Genomic DNA, 19,321 nt, shown 5'->3' on the forward strand with positions numbered 1-19,321 from the left:
CTTTTAGAAATTCTGGCAAATATTCAAATACTAACATAAAATACAAATATGTGTTTACATATGTGTAATACATTTTTAGACATGCCATGCACATGTACATCCATTCTGAAACCACTCAATAAAAGGCACATTTTAAAATTATTACAAAAACATATATAAACATACACATTTTTGTATACATGTTGTTTTAATATAGTTGCATATAGAAAACATATATTGTTGACATACTGCAACATAAAATCTTAATATAGGCTACATATTATTAACATATACATATGTGACCCTGGACCACAAAACCAGTCATAAGGGTAAATTTTACAAAACTGAGATTTATCCAATATTTGGCCAAGATACAACTATTTAAAAATCTGGAATCTGAGGAGAAAATCACCTTTAAATTTGTCTAAATGAAGTTCTTAGCAATGCATATTACGAATCAAAAATTAAGTTTTAATGTATTGTCGGATAAAAATCTTAATGGAACATGATCTCTAATATCCCAATGATTTTTGGCATAAAAGAAAAATTGATCATTTTGAACCATACAGTGTATTTTTGGGTATTGCTACAAATATTCCCATGCTACTTATGACTGGATTTATGGTCCAGGGTCACATATATATATTTTATTATGGGGATATTATCCATGTTTTTCTTTAATGTGGAAGTAAGCCTATGGGTGAGACTTCCGGTTCATTAGCCGCTACAGGGAAATAATGAGAAAAATAACAACTTGTAGTAAAAGGTAAAACTGATTGCACTACAAACCAGTGTGCTCATAATTAAGATAATACATTTAAAATAATATGGTAAGACACATCAACTGTTTTGTACAGCAAAAAAAAAGCTGGACGCATATGGCAAGAAAAAGGTGGATACATGTTATAAATATCTTAAACATTTTCATCTACCCTGAGGATGCACATACAGGTATGAGAAAGTTATATATTGGCTAATATATAATTTTGGCAATATGCTCATATGGCAATATGACATACTGCAATTACAATTCTGTATGGGCTGCACCTGCCCAATGAACAAACCTTTTTTTGTCAGTAAGAAAGTAAAAGCACGATTCACTCTGAGAAATGTAATCTGCTGAAATGATGTCGGTACAAATTTGTTGCATGTAGCTGTAACAACATGCTTAAAACAAAACTGCAAGTCCCTAAAAGGGGAAGTCCACAGTTTAAACCAAACAAGCAGCACATTCAGGACAGTTGTATCAGTACTTACCTAACAAACCCGCTCCTCACTTCAAGTCATCATAACACTTAATATTGAAAGAGAATGCACCATTTACTTTGAGAGTCAAATGATTTTTTTTCTATAGAGTTATATATAATATCACTCTTTCCGTAAAAGTTCAGTGTTTGCAAATATATATAGAGGCCTATATACTTTAGGAGTATGTTTGTAATAATGCATATTAGATCTCACCATCTCAACACATTTAGGTACAGATCAGAATCGGTGCTCCTGTGGGTAGAAATCAGACTATGATTCAAGAATAATTTTCCATTCAAAAAAACTTTATAGTTTTATTAAGCACATTCACTGTTTCTCTACAAAAAGTAGATACATACCTGTCATACATAAGTGTTTTTTTGTTCAAAACACATAAAAGAACCAAAAATTTTAACATTCTAAAAACTGACATTGCAGTCATTTTTCTCAAAAGCAAAAACAAATTCAAAAAACGTTGCAAAAGTACAATGTTTAAGAATCATTCAAACATTTACAAAGCAAAAAGTGACCTAAAATATATCGAGTCTAGTGTACATAACCCTAAACTGTGCTTTGACTTCACAATTAAATCATAGTCTATTGTTTTGCTAGTCAACCATTACTAGACAGCTCAAGAGAGATGCACAGTATAAATAAACAAACAGCATTTGTGTTCTGAAGTACTGCAGTTAATATAGTTAATAATGAACTGGGTTAATCACACCTCCTCTGTCTGAAATACCATCTCACTTGTGGTTTCCAAAGCACATATTCTGATTTCCCTTTGGAATAAAGCCATTTAGGTTTCACTGGAAGCAGTATCTGAGATCTATGGAAGGGCTGTGTTACTGTCCACACCTCAAATGACAGTTCAGTGATGGAAGCATACACTATTTGGAATAACACCCGCTAGTTCTAATTATAAAATAATCACTGATGTTGGCCTAGATGTTGGGAATATGATCAAAGAAACGCAACATTCTCAATCACGGCTACATCATAGTGACAATAAGAGGTTAATAAAAGTTCAACATGCTAACAATTTTTTAATAAACACTTCGTGAAGTACTATTCACTGACTATATCTTTTACTGATATAATCTGACATTTTATATTTATAAAAGTGCTACATTTTAGCGCTACTGTCGATCTGCATTGTTGACTTCATGCAATGATCACTAAAGGCATAAATTATATCTTACTACATACAGTTCTAAAATTTATGATTTTTGTGCATAATGGTAGTTGTTAAAAGAATAGATAAATTTGTAAGAGTAAAAGCATTATTAACATGCGTCTTGAATGCCATAAAGACATGGAGATCAGAACATGGAAAAATCACCTGAACCCTTAAAAGATTTTTCAGCTGAATTGTTCTTTTAATCTGTCATAATGGGGAGTTCATAATTACACTATTTACTTTAGTAACTGTTGTGTAAATGTCCATTAGGTATGTAAAGCAGTTTAAAAAAACCCTGTTGCATCTGAATTCGTAGGGATAGAATTTCTTTGTTTGAAGCAATTCGACGGTCTGACAATACTACATTTACAACTACAAAGTTAATAAGGTACTTTCTGAAATGCACACTTTAAATACCATTTAATACTACATCCATTATTCCTACCATATCACAAAATGTACTACAGGGAAGCTGAATTCAAAACGAATGTATTTCTAAAGTCTTCACTTTGCAATGTTTATCACTTTGGAATTTTAACTTGCAATTTACCTGAATTACAGAGGTAATAAAGTGAATTAAATAAATCTACTAGAAATGTTACTAACTATAAATAAACATAACAACTCTATTTCTGCTATATTAGACTCAAATTTGTATTTGTTAAATTGGAATGTAAGCAATTCATTCTTTTACCTTTTGTCTTGCATTATTTGTTGTATGCTAGGTCTATTGTGCCTGACAAATTAAACCAGTACCGTTAAAAAAATGACACTCTTACCGTAGAATATCACAACACATACAGGAAGTTCACTAAACTTTTACTTAATATGACCTGAATTGTGGGCATCTTCCCAAAATAATTTGACACATTTGGAATTCTCTGACATATGTGCCATAAATCTACCCTCCATACAATAAATTCTCAGGAAAAGCTTTTACATAAAAAGTGAGCTTTTAGATAATTACACCCACTCTTGTGAACTTAATGTAACATAAACAATAGTCATGATCTGTGGCCCTCTGTATCTAATGAGAGTAAATGCCCAGATATTGTACTTACATAAAATACAAATTACCCACAAACAGAGGTTGATTTTCAGTCAAGTGTAAATTCATTTGGCCCAGGCAGTGGTGCTACTGTATTCAGAGTACTCTGTGGTGCCAATCTACCCAATTAACAAATAGCTGGCCTCTCTCAGATCTTTTTGGAGCGCCGGCCGAGGTGATGATAGTAACTCAAGGTGACGAAGAGGAAGAAAGTTTCACTAAGAAGAAGAATGATCGCACTGTTGGACAACGTGCCCATCTCCAAAAGGGTGATGGATGTCACTAGGAAAAAAAAAAAAAATAGAGTATAGAGATTAGAGATAATTTGTAAAGTCCAGCTAGTATTTTTTAGTACATACAGACATTTACCATAAGGCATAGTTTAAACACTCAATTCACAAACTTATTTATCTCGCAAATATGTACAATGAGTGACAACAACATGCTGCCGTAGCAACAAACAATGCCATAAGGGACAGGCCAGATTGGATTTTTTTTTTAATTAAATACAGAAATAAATAAATAAATACATACATAAATACATATACTCAATACCAGTCAAAAGTTTTTGAACAGTAACGTTTTAATGTTTTTTTAAAAAGTCTCTTCTCACCAAGCCTGCATTTATTTGATTCAAAGTACAGCAAAAACGGAAAATTTAGAAATATTTTTAATATTTAAAATAACTGTTTTCTATTTGAATATTTTAAAATGTAATTTATTCCTGTGATTTCAAATCTAATTTTTTAGCATCATTAGCCCAGTCACATTATACTTCAGAAATTATTATAAAATTCAGATTTTCTGTTAAAAAAAACATTTATTATTATTATTATTGTTGTTGTTGTTGTTGTTGAAAACAGCATAATACATAAACAGTATAATTTTTTGCAGGTTTATTTGATGAATAGAAAATTCAGAAGAAATATTTCTGAAAATATTTTCTGAAATAGAAATCTTTTAACATTATAAATGTCTTTATCATCACTTTTGATCAATCATATATATGTGTGTGTGTGTGTGTGCTTTTGAATGGTATAGTGTATAGTGTACAAAAGCTTTTTATTTCAGATAAATGCTGATCTTTTTTATTCATCAAAGAATCCTGAAAAAATGTACTCAACTGTTTTAAATATTGATAATAATAATAATAATAATAATAAAATGTTTCTTGAACAGCAAATCAGCATGGTGCTGAAAATTTAGCAAATAGAAAGCAGTTATTTTAAATAGTAAAAATAGAATGCGTTTGCTGTATTTTGGATCAAATAAATGCCGGCTTGGTGAGCAGTAGAAAATTCTTTTAAACAAATATTAAAAATCTCAAAAACTTTTGAATGGTAGTGTACTATATATATATATATATATATATATACATATATATATATGTGTGTGTGTGTGTGTGTGTGTGTAAAAAAATATAGTAAAATAAAAAAGAACTAGTAAATAAGTAATAAAAAATAAAATATAAATAAACATGAATCTAAGTATAAATCACCAGTAGATTCATGTACCATATATTTCAGAAACTTTAGAACTAGGCTTTTATTATGCGACAGTCCTAAATAAAGTAAGTGTAATCACCTTCCTCAACATTTATTTTAGGGTTTTACTGGGTTTATTTTATATTCAATTATTTGCTTGTGCTTGGATTAAATTTTACAGAGAGCTTGTTGCCATAAGAGGGCAGTACATCCTCAAGAACAATGAGTACTCCAGGCATTCTCTGCTAACCAGGACTCAACAATAAGGATGACCCAATGATCCAGGGTCAGTGCAAGAGAGTTTCCGGACAGATTTCTTAAAGTTTTAGTCATATTCTTGGAAGAATCTAAAGAATAGGTTACAATTCTAATGCTCTGCATTGTAAAACAATAACATAAAAAACACATTGAAAAATAAGGGAAAAAACTGACAAATATAAAAAAATATAAAAAACTAAATAGGTTTAAAATAAAAAAAAATATTTAAAAAACCCTTACTACTCCTAATATTCTAAAGTGGCTTTAATAAATTTTCCTCAAGTTTAAATGTCCCTTAATTACGGGTAGAATAAAGATTGAATGTCAGTTTCCATTCTCACATCCCTCAGCAGTGTCTGCTCACTTTTCTCAGGAAAAAAAAAAATCCTCTCTCACCTAGAAACTGTACCCCGAAGTAACACGCTTCCGTAAGTAGCGTCCATTGAATGATGACCTTTTCCGCTGTGTACAAGCCATTCCACAGAATTAATGAGATACCTGTTGGGAAGAGCAAACCACTCAAGAGTCAATTCTGAGATCATCCTAAGTCATTTAGAGACATTAAAAGAGGCCTATTTATTAAAGATAATGCAGAATCTCCTCAAAACACCCAAGCACTTAGGCTCTGAATTAAAAGGCTTAAAATCTGGCCCAAGATCAGAGGGCCGATGCTGCCGTGGGTTCTGATTTTGATTGGGAAAATGGCAGAGAGTCCTTCTGATCTCCTCCCACACTGCGGATACGGATAACACGGAGAGTAGCTGTTTCTTCAACCCTGCCAAGTGCCATCTGCCAGCACTATTTTTCCAGCCTTGCTTGAGTAATTCCCACCATCGAACTGGCCATTGATCTGACAGAAGAACACTCACACCTTGCATCGCCACAGGGATATGAACTGTTTGTGAGCTAAAGCAGGTGTCATACTGTATAAAGACCACTGGAGCTCAGCGAGGGGTCTAGACTGCAAAATACAGCCCTTCTGAAATTTGCATACCGATATCATGTGTAGCTACAGCAAAGCTTCCAGGGCTCCGCTGCAGTATCACACTCATGAGTACTCGGACAGATGATGTATGTAATCACATTAGCATAATATTCTATATCCCCCACTGGTTAAGGCTGGAATCTAGACAAATTGGGGAGGGAAAACTTCTTTATGCTGAATTAGAGGCTGCGTTACGCTATTATGGAGAAAAGACAAATAGGCTGCTGTTTATAATGAAATAAGGGCATGGGGAGGGAAGGGATTTTATTTCCACACACCCATAAGCCACCCCTGCAATCTTTTATAACACAAGACCTCCTACGGCTGACTGTAAGCTCAAGCACGGGGTGAGCCTGGCATGTGCTGTTATAGTGAAGCGTCCTGGGAGCAGCAGGGGGTCATTACTAGTCCCAGTACAATAGCACTGCCCAGCACTCTGAAAGCCCTGCCCTATATGTGGCTAAATGGAATTGTACGGACTCATCCATTTTTAAAACCGAGGCGTAAAATATTCATACCACTTGAAATCATACACTAATCTGGTAGTGAAAAGCTCATCTAGTCATGAATATTTCCTGTGAGTGGGAGGCAGACTTGCACAAATGTGTTTACATTATGCATTTGCTATGCATAAATTGAGATGGAGTGGAAAAAGCGAAAGCGTATAGATGTGAACGTATCTGCTACATGGCAACGGTATGTGGAGAAATGCGCATTTAAACATTCCTTTCCAAAATGAGAAGTGATAAAATGACAGTGGCCCATTTTACATTTTAAAGTGTCCCAATTGGTAAAATACATACACGTGCATTTTATTTGAATGATATCTCTTTTTCTTAATAATACTTTTTCCCCTGGTTTCACAGACAAGGCTTAAAGGAGAAGTCCACTTCCAGAACAACAATTTACAAATAATTTACTCACCCCCTTGTCATCCAAGATGTTCATGTCTTTCTGTCTTCAGTCGTGAAGAAATTATGGTTTTTGAGGAAAGCATTTCAGGATTTTTCTGCATATAATGGACTTCATTGGTGTCCCGATTTTGAACTTCCAAAATGCCGTTTATTTGCAGCTTCAAAGGGCTCTAAATGATCCCAGCCGAGGAAGAAGGGTCTTATCTAGCGAAACGATCGGCCATTGTTTTTGTAATCCGAACTTCCCATCACTACTACGAATCACGTCTTTGAATCACCACAAGTTCATCGTCTGTGTATTCCGAATCAAAAAGGTAGAGTATGTTGAAAAACTCCATGTTATTTTCTCCTACAACTTCAGAATCATCCGACATCGTTGTACCTTTATGTTTGTAAACAGCGTTTGACTTACTTGCACTTTCTTAGTCTTTGCGCGTTCGCTTTGTAAGTTCCACCTAAGTTTGTAGTTCCACCTACGTCCACGTGACCTTCCGACGTGATTCAATAGTACGTGAACGCACATCCCAGAGCCTGTGCTACACAAGTTTTTGTGCTTAAAAAAAATACAAATTTTTATTTCCCCCCCCAAAAAATGACTGATCTTTTGCTAGATAAGACCCTTCTTCCTCGGCTGGGATCGTTTAGAGCCCTTTGATTCTGCATTTAAACTACAGCTGGAATTTGGTTTAAAATCAGGGGACCAATGAAGTCCATTATATGGAGAAAAAAACGGAAATGCTTTCTTTAAAACACATGATTTCTTCACAACTGAAGACAGAAAGACATGAACATCTTAGATGACAAGGGGGTGAGTAAAGTATTTGTGAATTGTTGTTCTGGAAGTGGACTTCTCCTTTAAGCCTAGTCCCAGACTAAAATGTAAGTCTAAGCTGTTTCAACCGAAAGAAACTTGCACTGACTGATCTTAAATCATGTCAGTGCCTTTGTTTTGTCTCGAGATACACACCAGTAATGTTTGTTTCTAAGGCATGTATATAAAAGTTACTTAAATGTCCTAATTGTACAATGGCCTAATCCTGGCTTAGTCCAAGCCCTGTTTATGAAACATGACTTGTTTTCTTAAAATTGCATGACAAACTCACAATTCAGACTTTTTTCTCAGAATTGCCACAATTGTGAGTTATAGTCACAATTGTGACAAACGTGCAAATCTGACTTTTTTCCCCAGAATTCTAAATAATAAACTCACAATTCTGAAAACATATCAGTCTTTTTTTCTTTATAATTTGCAATTGTGAATTTATATCTTACAATTCCAAAAAAAGTCAGAATTGGGAGTTTATATCTCAAAACTGTGACATAATTTCTCAGAATTGCAAGTTATCTCAAAATTCAGAGGAAAAAAAAAAAGACAGAATTGCAATTTTGTATCACGCAATTCTGAGGGAAAAAAAGTCAGAATTCCGAGACATAAATTCGCAATTGCGAGAAAAAAAAAACTAGGAATTCTGAGAACATATCAGTCTTTTTTCCCCCTCAAAACAGGACTTTATAACTCACAATTTCAAGTTTACATCTTACAATTATGGAAAAAAAGTCAGAATTGTGAGATTATATCTCACAACTCTGAAGTAATTTCTCAGAATTGCAAGTTTTTATCTCACAATTCAGAGGAAAAAAAAGACAGAATTGCGATTTTGTATCACGCAATTCTGAGAAAAAAAAAGTTTGAATTCCAAGATTTTGCAAGAAAAATTGCAAGAAAAAAAACTCGCAATTCTGAGAACATATCAGTCCCCCCTTCAAAACTGGACTTTATAACTTGCAATTTCAAGTTTATATCTTACAGTCCCAAGAAAAAAGTCAGAATTGCGAGTTTATATCTTCCAATTGTGAATTTATATCTCACAATTCAGAGAAAAAAAGTCAGAACTGCAAGTTTCTCTATCTTGCAATTCCGACTTTATGTTTTGCAATTGTGAGTTTATATCACGCAATTCTGAGAAAAGAAGTCAGAATTTTGAGTTATATCTCACAATTCTCACTTTATAATTTGCAATTGTGAGTTTAGATCTCACAATTCTAAAAAAAAAAAAAAAAAGTAAATTGTGAGATAAAAAGTCGCAATAACTTTTTATTTTTTATTCAGTGGTGGAAACCGGCTTCCATACATTATAAACTTGTCGGCTATTTACATGAGTGAAATAGTCAAATTCACCATATGTAAAGGGTTCCCTCATATTTGTGGCAACGTAGTGAATGTGTATGTCAAAACAGGCCACTTTGTTGTCATTGTCATTTCTTACAGAACTTTCTTCTGCCAAACCTTATCCCTTAAAGCAGAACATACATAGAAGGGCTCCTCCGTAGAGTCTGATGGAGATCCTGGAGGTGGTGATCTCAAATATTATCTCATAGAGCTGGCTGGGAAAAGCCAGGGCCTACAACACAGAGAAGGTGGACACATAATGAATGTAATGTTACAGGAACTCAAGGGAGAGGCATTAAATCTAAGGGGTCATGTTGTTTTAACATGTTGTTTTAACATAAATGTGTGTTGGTAGTGTGTGTACACATCCAGCCATGATAAAAATCCACCCAGTGTTTTTTTAAAAAAGGCTGCATTTATTTGATCAAAAATACAAAATCTGTAATAATGTGAAAAATTATTAAAATGTAAAAATAAATGTTTTTTATTTTACATCGCATTTTAAATGTATAAACTGGATAAATTAAATAAACTGTAATTTATTACTTGTGATAGCAAAGCTGAATTTTCAGTATCATTACTCTGGTCTTCAGTGTAACACAATCATATAACCTAATCTAATAACATAATCCTTCAGAAATTATTTTAATATGCTGATTTGGTGCTCAAGTAAAATGTCCTATTATTATCAGTGTTGAAAACAGAGCTGCTTCATATTTTTGTGGAAACCACTGATTTTTTTAGGATTCTTTGATGAATATACAGTTAAAAAGAACAGCATTTATTTATTTATTGTAACATCACAATTGGTTTTACGGTCTCTTCTTATCAATTCAATGCATCCTTGTTGAATATAAGTATTAATTTCTTTAAAAAAAATGACCTTTTAAACTGTAGTGTAAATGCACAAAACACAAAGAGCATTATTTTATTTTGGAGCATGAAGTGTTTAACATTTTAAATTGCTCACCATCAAGGAAGTGGATGTGAACAGCACTGCAGAGATGAGGAGCCAAAGCCTGCAATGAGAGAGAGTGAAAGACACTACACATCAAACCAACTGGCCTCTGATAAGACACAAATGAGCCACAATCAGACTGGCAAAAAAACAAAACTGCACAGAACATTAGAGCAATTAAATTAGTAGGGTGTCTGATGTCACATGCAAAGACAGAGACAAGCCAAGTCAGTAGTCTGATGAGAAGAGAATGATCACTTCTGAAGTCTTACCGGAGACCAATGGGCTCACGTACAGCAAACTTCATCTCATTACCCAACATCTGACTGATCTGCAAAATGAGAGAATTCTCTATATTAGCATGTAACACTATACGACACATGAGACACATTAATGGCACAAAAAAACACAGGCCCATGGTAGGAAAATGTCAAATTTAGGAAAACAGGACTGACTCACAAAAGTGGGATTATCAGATTTGTTGATAGCCCAAGCCTGCCAAGACTGAATGGAGCATGCAGAGGGACACAGTTTTATTTTGTGAATTTGGAAACTTTGGTGTAGCATCTGAAGGAATGGATAGGAAAATTTGAGTTTTGTTTTGATTTAATAGGTCTATTTTGACAGCAGGCTGGATGGTTTCAAAACGACGGCTTTGTGTTCGTAATTCACGCTGTGGGCCACAGTGGAGCAGAGCTCCCACAGACAGAATCAGAGAGAGACAGATAAGGATGTGGAATGTGGTACAATATGCTTTCTTTCTCTGGTGACTCCATAGGTCGGGCCCTATGATTTCCGTGATGCTGAAAACGTGGACGGAATCATTCTGTATAATGCGGAACGTCACGGAATTTGCCCACTTTTGGATAAATAAATCAAAGTAGGTCAATACACTTAAATCAAAATGTAATATGGACTAGTGTCTGTCAATATTAAGCCACAAAATACTATTTAAATATGAATCCTGCATATTCTGTGTGTCTTTGTGTGAATGAATAGTGCATATGCGCGGTTTCATTTACTACACACATACTGAAGCGTGGTGGCGCTCAGGGTGTTTTCAGCCTCTGCCGCCTCAATATATGAGTACATGAACGTATGAACATTATCTCTAGAACTGCTCTGAGAGTTACTTCATGAGAATTTTACAATTTCTTTTGAGAAAAAATATTGTCATATCATATAAACAGAAGAACTTAAAATGTCTTTACAACAACCCATCAAACTAAAAGTTTGATTTAACTTGAAGAAACTGTGAAAGAAAAATATTACTTGATGTAATGATAGCACTATTACTACTACTACTAATAAAATTATTATTAAAACATTAGTTTTAAGGAATATTTAGGAATATCAATTATTTAGAGATGCTTTTATTTATTAAAAAAAATATTCAAATAAATTGAAATCAAAAATGAATTAAAATGAAAATGAAAAATTTGATAAAAATATAAATAAATTTGGAAAAACACTTCATTAGGCCTCAAAAATGTAATTTTAGTTAAACCTCTAATAAATTGCTGTAACATTATGTAAGTTTCATGATTTCAGTTAATTAGACATGCTTTTTGATTAATAAAATTTACTTTAACCAATAAAACTAAGTTTAGAAAAATTAAAACGTACAAAAAAAAAAAAAAAACAGAATCCTGAAAATTTAAACTGAAAAAAATTAAACCCTTTTCATAGGGCCCTACATAAGTGACGTAATATTGCAAGAGAATGTTCTCTTTAAACAAACATATGAGTAACCAATGTGCAACATAATTATGAAAACATTATAAATACTACAAAATGTTTAACTTTTTTTTTTTTTTTTATCTAGACTATGTTTCAAAATGGGTAGGTCTGTTATGTTCACCAAGGCTGCTTTTATTTGATCAAAAATACAGCAAAATCAGTAATATTTTAAAATATAATTTCAAATAAATGTTTCCTATTTTATTATATTTTAAAATGCAATTTATTTCTTTGATGACAGCTGAAATTGTCTGATTTAGTGCTCAAGAAACTGTTATTATCAATTTTGAAAACAGTTTTGCTGCTTAAATGTTTAAAGTTTAAAGAGCTTAATGTTTAAAAGAAAAACATTTATTTGAAATAGAAATCTACTTTAACATTATAAATGGCTTTAGTATTTTAACTTTTTATTATATTAACTTTCAATCAATTACTTGCATCCTTTCTTTAAAAAAAATTACTGACCCCAACTTTTGAATGGTAGTGTACATTTTTGTGTGCAAACATAAACAGGTGGTTAAGATAAAAAGGTCAACGAACCTTTCGCTAAGCCTGGCCTTACAAACTGACCAATCCTGAAAAAAAACTGACCAATCCTACCCTGTCAACTATAGCCATCTGCCACAAACTTGCTCTTGTCTAATATTAGCTCATTAAATAACAAAACCTAAAAGCTTACTGAAAATGACACCTTCTTGGTAATTATAATTTTAGATATTAATTCATAGTTGTTCTGGATGTTCTTAAATAATCCCACAGATAATTCACTCAACGCATTCTTTTCTTTCTCTGCATAAAAACACTAACAAGAAAGCTTGTCAGATCTACCACTAGTAACCATCGGTTGCAGGCTTAAAGAACGAACAAATGTGCAGCAGGAAATCAGTAGAACACTATACAGTAGCAATGCACATTTACCTACTTTTGAAATAGGCATCATCTTTACTATGATGTGCTCTATAAGAAATTTATCACAATTATGTTACCTAGCTCTTTTCCATTTCCATCTAATAAAAAAAGCTCTGGCTTCCAGGGCTTTAAAAAAAAAAAAAAAAAAAAATCAACACGCCCTAATGGCCATTAAACATGCAGGCTTTTTCTTTCTTCTCCCACCCTAAAAGAGAGGGCTCTATCCATCTCCCTACTCCACCATGCTTCACTAAAAGCCTCCACAGCATGGGTAATTTAGTGTTGATGAAAACCCGATCCGTTTCTGATGGGAAGCTGTGGCGCTGAAATCCTGGCTAAAGGTCACTTAAAAGGGGAAGCAAGAAAGTGATGGAAGGTGAGCGGAAGATAATGTGATTGCTGGCCTGCAGAACACAGTCGTGATCTGTGCTAGCATGCAGACTTCATGTAATTGTTACACTTTCTTAATCCTAATGCACTTTCCTTGTTGTGGTAGGCCCCTTTAAGAATAAAAAAGTAGTGTTTCTGTGTGCCCTAGTACACAGAGTGTGTTCGTATGGGGGCGTGTGACACAGCGACTGTTTTAGCCTCTCAGGAGCACATAAATAGTAATGGCTTACAGTAAAGCTGATGTCATAGACAAGCTGACATCAGCCTTTTCTGTTTTGCAAATATTTCATTCTACAGGATTAGCTTATTATCAAGACTTTGAACATTCATTCAACTGATATTGCCAAAGCAATCTGTTGAGACCTGATGAACAAATGCTGCTGTATTTACCCAGTAAACAGCAGTAGCTAAAACGGTGGGCCATTGATTATTCTCAGGAGAAAAGTGATGGTAGAGATAAAGTGTTCAGAAAGCATGTCGCACTGAGAAACAAGAGCATGTCATGTGCTATGGAGACCATCACTCAATCGACACCTCGCTCTGCTTGTTTCTGGGGGGGGTTAACACATCTCGACAACTGCTGGGAACAGGGAGTACTCCGTTTTCTCATAAGACCTGTAATGGCAGAAGCTACACAGTATGTTCGCCTGACCACAGTATCGCAGCAACTGGGCTGATGGCTTGTTTTAGTGACAAGCTAATGGGGAAATTAAGCAGAGCACTTCAAATACATCATGCCCCACATTATCAAGCTAAGTGGTGTATAGAAAAATCAATTTGTAAAAGTATGTGTTCAAAAAGTAATGAAACAGCAAACATCGTTTTCTACCACATATGAATTTTTGCACAGAAAAATTTTGCACCCAAAAGACAATTAATTAAAGGAGTAGTTCACCCACAAATTTAAAATTTGCTGAAAATGTGTTTGGCCTCAGGCCATTCAAGATGTAGAGAGTTTTTTTCTTTATCAGTACAGATTTGGAGAAATCATTGCATCATTATAGCACTGCATTACTTGGTCACCAATGGATTCTCTGCTGTGCCTTCACAATGAGTCCAAACAGCTGATAAAAACTTCATAATAATCCACAAGTAATCCTCACGGCTCCAGCCAATCAATTAACACCTTATGAAGTGAAAAGCTGTGTGTTTGTAATAAACAAATTCATCATTCAGGGTTTAATTTTAAATGAGTCCTCTATCCATAATATTGTTTTCATTTTTCATTTTGTCAAAGTCAGGAGAGAAATATGCACAGATCATGTGCCATTTAGAAGTTAAAACAGTCCAAAACAGTTGTAAATAAATATGTTGGTGGATTTTGTTGTGAGAAGACAATCATTTTTCACTGGAGGAAGCATTATTGTGGATTATGCAGTGGTATTTTGGCCAGAAGTAACGGTTTAACAGGCACCTAATACGCCTTATTTTACAAGATGGTCTTTGGTGTCCCCAGAATGTGTCTGTGAAGTTTCAGCTCAAAACACCCCACATATAATTTATGATAACACCTGGAAAATTAAAATTCGGGGGTGTGTCCAAAAGGAGCTGTTTTGGTGTGTATCACTTTAAATGCAAATGAGCTGCATATTCCCGCCCCGTCTTCAGAAGAGGGTGTGGTGTATACATCTTGGCATAGCATACCTACAGTAATAACATTCTTTAGAAGCAGCACGACTGAAAGTGACAGAACCAGTGTTCAGCCGTACATATGGGAAGCCAAACACACCAAAAGTGAGACAAAACAGTGCAGTGTCACAGACCACGCAGGGGGGACGTGTTTGCTAATGCCACCGAACTAACAGCGTGGTGCAAACTAATCTCACCAGTGTGGCGCTGATCAATTAAAAAAACTTCAATAATGTACACACAAATGAGGTTAAAACGTTAGCTAAGCACTAGGGCTGCCCCCTAATAGTCCGCTAACTGTTAGTCAACAAGAAGAGGCTTGGTCGACCAAACTTTTATTAGTCATTTAGTCGCAGAAAAAAAAAGAGTAAAAATCCACAGGAAGTGCCTAAGTCACGCAGTCCGCAACGGACAGCTCATTAATGGCTGGTTTATGTGGTAATACATCGGACAGGACGTATAAACGCTTGCCTATCATTCATCAACCTCAAATATGGCTTTTTAAAGATGTATGTAGCAGCAACTTTACATGGCCACTCAATCCAATGTTAACCTAGAAAAATCTGCGTATTTGAAGTGTCTGTGCAGAGTGTGGAAGCTGAACAGTAGCACGTTTACTGCATGATCGATTGAGGCACCAGTGCGGTCACTTACCCTTAAAATACTGTCATTTTGGTCATAAAGATAAGAGTAATACATCTTTCAAATCTGTAAAGATTAATAACAACAAATCGTTGCGCTTTTGTAAAACATTTAAAGCAAACAGGATGCGCTTTCTGCTGTCTCGGTCTCTGTAAAACTTGAGCGCAAAACTCCAAAACTCTGTGTACACTTGCCTTACAGACATACAGACAAAAATATATCTACAGAGAGTGAACTGTCTACTTTTAAATGAACCAGTTCAACCAATTATTCTCAGATTATGTAATCAGTATGAAACATGCATACAGGTGCATTACTACTGCAGAGATTCTTATAAACACACAGCTTTTCAAGTCACAAGACAATAATTGGATTACTTGTTGATTTTTGTGATGTTTTCATCAGTTGTTTGAACTTTCTTTCTGACAGCACCCATTCGCTGCAGAGGATCCACTAGTGAGCAAGTGATTTAATGTTAATTTTCTCCAAATCAGTTCTGATGAAGAAACAAACTCATCTACATTTTACATGTCAGGGTGAATTATTCCTTTAAAAGCCCACGTGGAGCTGGATTCATGCATATATCTCCAGCCATTATGGTGCTGGCTGATCCATCTCTGTTGAAACAGAGGATGATGGGCGACTGCCCTTAATGGATGTTGTCTTTGATCTTTTTCTGTGACCCTACCCAGAGTTTGATGTACAGTGCGGGGCAGAGAGGGTGACCATGTCTGAGTGCCGCCCATGTTTCATGTGGACTACCTCAAAGCCCCATGAGTTTTAATAGCACACTGAGCGTGAAGCGGGTAGTCGTGCCAATAAGCTCTCATTGCGGGTTATTCGTGGTGGTGTAACGTGACTGCACGCTGGCTTCAGGATGAGTGTGAGGGGCCAATTAGTGTCCTAGAGCTGAGCTGCGTGCCACACTGTGCCACAACTCATCTAGTCAGCCACCTCTCCCATAGCAGGTGTGTTCCTAATGCACAATAAATGTGTGGTTTATGTGATGTATCCCCACCTCACATGAAGGAAAATAGCTCCGTATTCAATGTGTTCCATCGTATTGCTTTTATCAGAAATATATGAGTGATAAACAACAGCTTCTAAATGAGATGCTCAGAAAATAATATTTGATATATTTTATACAAGAAAATGTCAGTCTGAGAAACACTGCACAGGGATCTCAAAATATGATATAAGAAAAATATCAATAAAAAAACGTTTACTTTCACGACTGAGGTCAAATATGAAGACTGATGCAGGCAGGTGGGATGTTACCTTGGACCTGTGCACCTCTCCGTCATCATCCTCCCCGCCGACACCCAGGACCTTGCGGGATTTGAGACGACTCACAAGATCAGTCTGACTGTGCTTCTTCATGAGAGGTGGAGGTGTGGAAGCCATGGCAGCGGAGGAAAGCAGGCACTTCAACGAGCTGTCAAAGAGACTGGGGAAACAATAATACATCAGCAGGAGCACTTTCTCAGAATTGCTTGTTCCTAGTATTCCAGTTATGGAGAAACAAAGAATCACAACCAGTATTGCAGGGTTTGTGAAATATAACAACAGCATGTCATTTTGACTGAGAATAATCATAGCTATCAGTAAGGCTTTTTTACAGGCTAAACAGAAGATACAGCAGTTGAAATATATATAAACATTGCATCGTGACCTATTGAAACAAGTTCACATCCTTCCACACAGCCGCACGCACAAAGATTCAGAGGAAACTGTGTTAGCTGTTTTGGGATATACTAAAAACATTTTTTAAAGATTGCAAAAAACCAAGGTTATAACCAGACACAGGAAATGAGTGCATGTGTAAAACTTCACAGATTTTTCTTATGATGCCCTTCATTCATAAAATTTTACATAATATCTGTCTCTTGCATTTTGTTATATTCACCACATTTCCACCACTGAATAAAAAACTAAAAAAAAGGTTATTGCAACTTTTTATCTCAAAATTAATTTTTTTCTCAGAATAGTGTGATACAAACTTGCAATTCTGACATTTTTCCTTGCAAATTCGAGTTTGTATCTCGCAATTCAGAATTTTTTTTTAGAATTGTGAGATATAAACTGCTGAAAATTCAATTCTGCCATCACAGGAATAAATAACATTACAAATATATTAAAACTATGGAAGCCCATTTCCACCCCTGAATAAAAAATAAAAAAGGTTAAAAGGTCGTTTATCTCACAATTCTGACACAATTTTTCTTTCGCAGTTGCGAGTTTACATCTTGCAATTCTTTTTTTCTCAGAACTGTGTGATACAAACTTGCAATTATGTTTTTTTTCCCAGGATTGTGAGACATAAACTTGCAATTACGAGTTCTAAAATCAGAATTCCATGATACAAACTTGGAATTATGATTTTTTTTCTCAAATTGTGAGACATTAACTTGCAATTACAAGTTTTAAAGTCAGAATAGCATGATATAAACTTGCAATTATGATTTTCTTTCTCAGAATTGTGAGGGGGAAACAAGACTGATAAGTTCTATCAATTTCAAATTTATAACTCACAATTATAAATTGTAATTCTGAGAAAAAAAAAAAGTAATTCTGTAAAAGTAAGTAATTCTGACATAATTTCACACAATTCTGACTTTATAACTTGTAACTGCAAGACTTTGTCGCACAATTCTGAGAAAAAAAACGTAATTGCAAGTTTGTATCATGCAATTCTGAGGGAAAAAATTCAGAATTGTTAACAGAGATGTAAATTCATAAAAATTTTAAAAATTACCTTTTTTAAAAAAAAAATTCAGTGAAAATTTCAGTCAAAATTTCATATATATATATATATATATATATATATATTATCAATGTTAAAAACAATATACAAAAAAATCATATTTTTGTGGAAACCTTGACACATTATTTAGGATTATTTGACAAATAAAAAGTTCAAAAACAGCATGTTTAAACAAACTCCAAAGAATTTGCTCCAAGATCAGCATAGAAAACACAAATTACTTTATTACTTTACATTTCTACGTTGTTTTAAAGTAGGCATCAATTAAATGACAGATATGATATAACCAAACAAATAAAAAAAATAATATAAAAAAATGCCATAAATATTGGGTTATTTTCAGAAAAAAATGTAGGCAGCGATAACTCTGTGATGCATGAATCTTTACTGTCAATAAGCTTTGAACAGTGTGAAAAGAATTTCATTTTTAGGTGGGAATAACATAATGTCTCATCAGTAATAGGAAATGTTATCCTGTATATATACGGAATACACTTTTAAAAAGGTTCAAAGACTGCAGATTTCTGCAGCACAGCGGGGAAGAGGGCATGTTTCTCTGATATCTTGTGCAGACTGCTTATTGAACAACCCAAAGCCTGTCTAATCTAATTGATTAGGTTTGGTGTTAATGAATAGAGCTTGATTCATGACAGCAGCTGCCCCATGTTGATCTCAGCTCTTCACTTCTCAATCTAATGAGGACAGAAAGCACAGATTGATGCTGCTCAACTTATTGTGAGACACTAGACACTGCTTACTGCTAAAAGATTAACTGATGTTGCCGAAAGAGAACTCCAGGGTTAAAACTCTTGTTCTATCCCATTACTCAACTCATTCACATTAGACAACTGAGCAAGGCAGCTAATAAAAAAAAAAGGGAGAGAGAAAAACTGCAGCCACTTGCCAAATGGAGCACAAATTTCCTTTACTGAGGCATTTAACCAACAGCTGCCAGCACTAAATAGCTTTTTTTAAAAACAATAAAGCTGCAAAATGTTGAAATCTAAATAGACTATTAATGCA

The 19,321-nt window shown here is 34.5% G+C and overlaps 1 protein-coding gene across 3 annotated transcripts in view; it reads right to left on the reverse strand.

Annotated features, from left to right (window-relative positions):
* Positions 1-1,521: 1,521 nt before the first annotated feature.
* The window catches only part of tp53i11a (tumor protein p53 inducible protein 11a), a 31,897-nt gene continuing 14,097 nt past the window's right edge, over positions 1,522-19,321 (reverse strand). For all 3 annotated transcript variants that reach the window (XM_051115939.1, XM_051115938.1, XM_051115937.1), the window contains exons 3-8: positions 16,813-16,981; positions 10,497-10,555; positions 10,237-10,285; positions 9,408-9,498; positions 5,594-5,695; positions 1,522-3,737 (exon numbers count right to left, since the gene is read on the reverse strand). In XM_051115939.1, the coding sequence (XP_050971896.1) occupies positions 3,604-3,737; positions 5,594-5,695; positions 9,408-9,498; positions 10,237-10,285; positions 10,497-10,555; positions 16,813-16,938 (561 nt within the window). In that variant the 5' untranslated portion in view covers positions 16,939-16,981 and the 3' untranslated portion in view covers positions 1,522-3,603. The remainder of the gene's footprint in view (positions 3,738-5,593; positions 5,696-9,407; positions 9,499-10,236; positions 10,286-10,496; positions 10,556-16,812; positions 16,982-19,321) is intronic.

Source organism: Labeo rohita, chromosome 7 (assembly GCF_022985175.1).
Source record: "Labeo rohita strain BAU-BD-2019 chromosome 7, IGBB_LRoh.1.0, whole genome shotgun sequence".
Classification (NCBI taxonomy): Eukaryota; Metazoa; Chordata; class Actinopteri; order Cypriniformes; family Cyprinidae; genus Labeo; species Labeo rohita.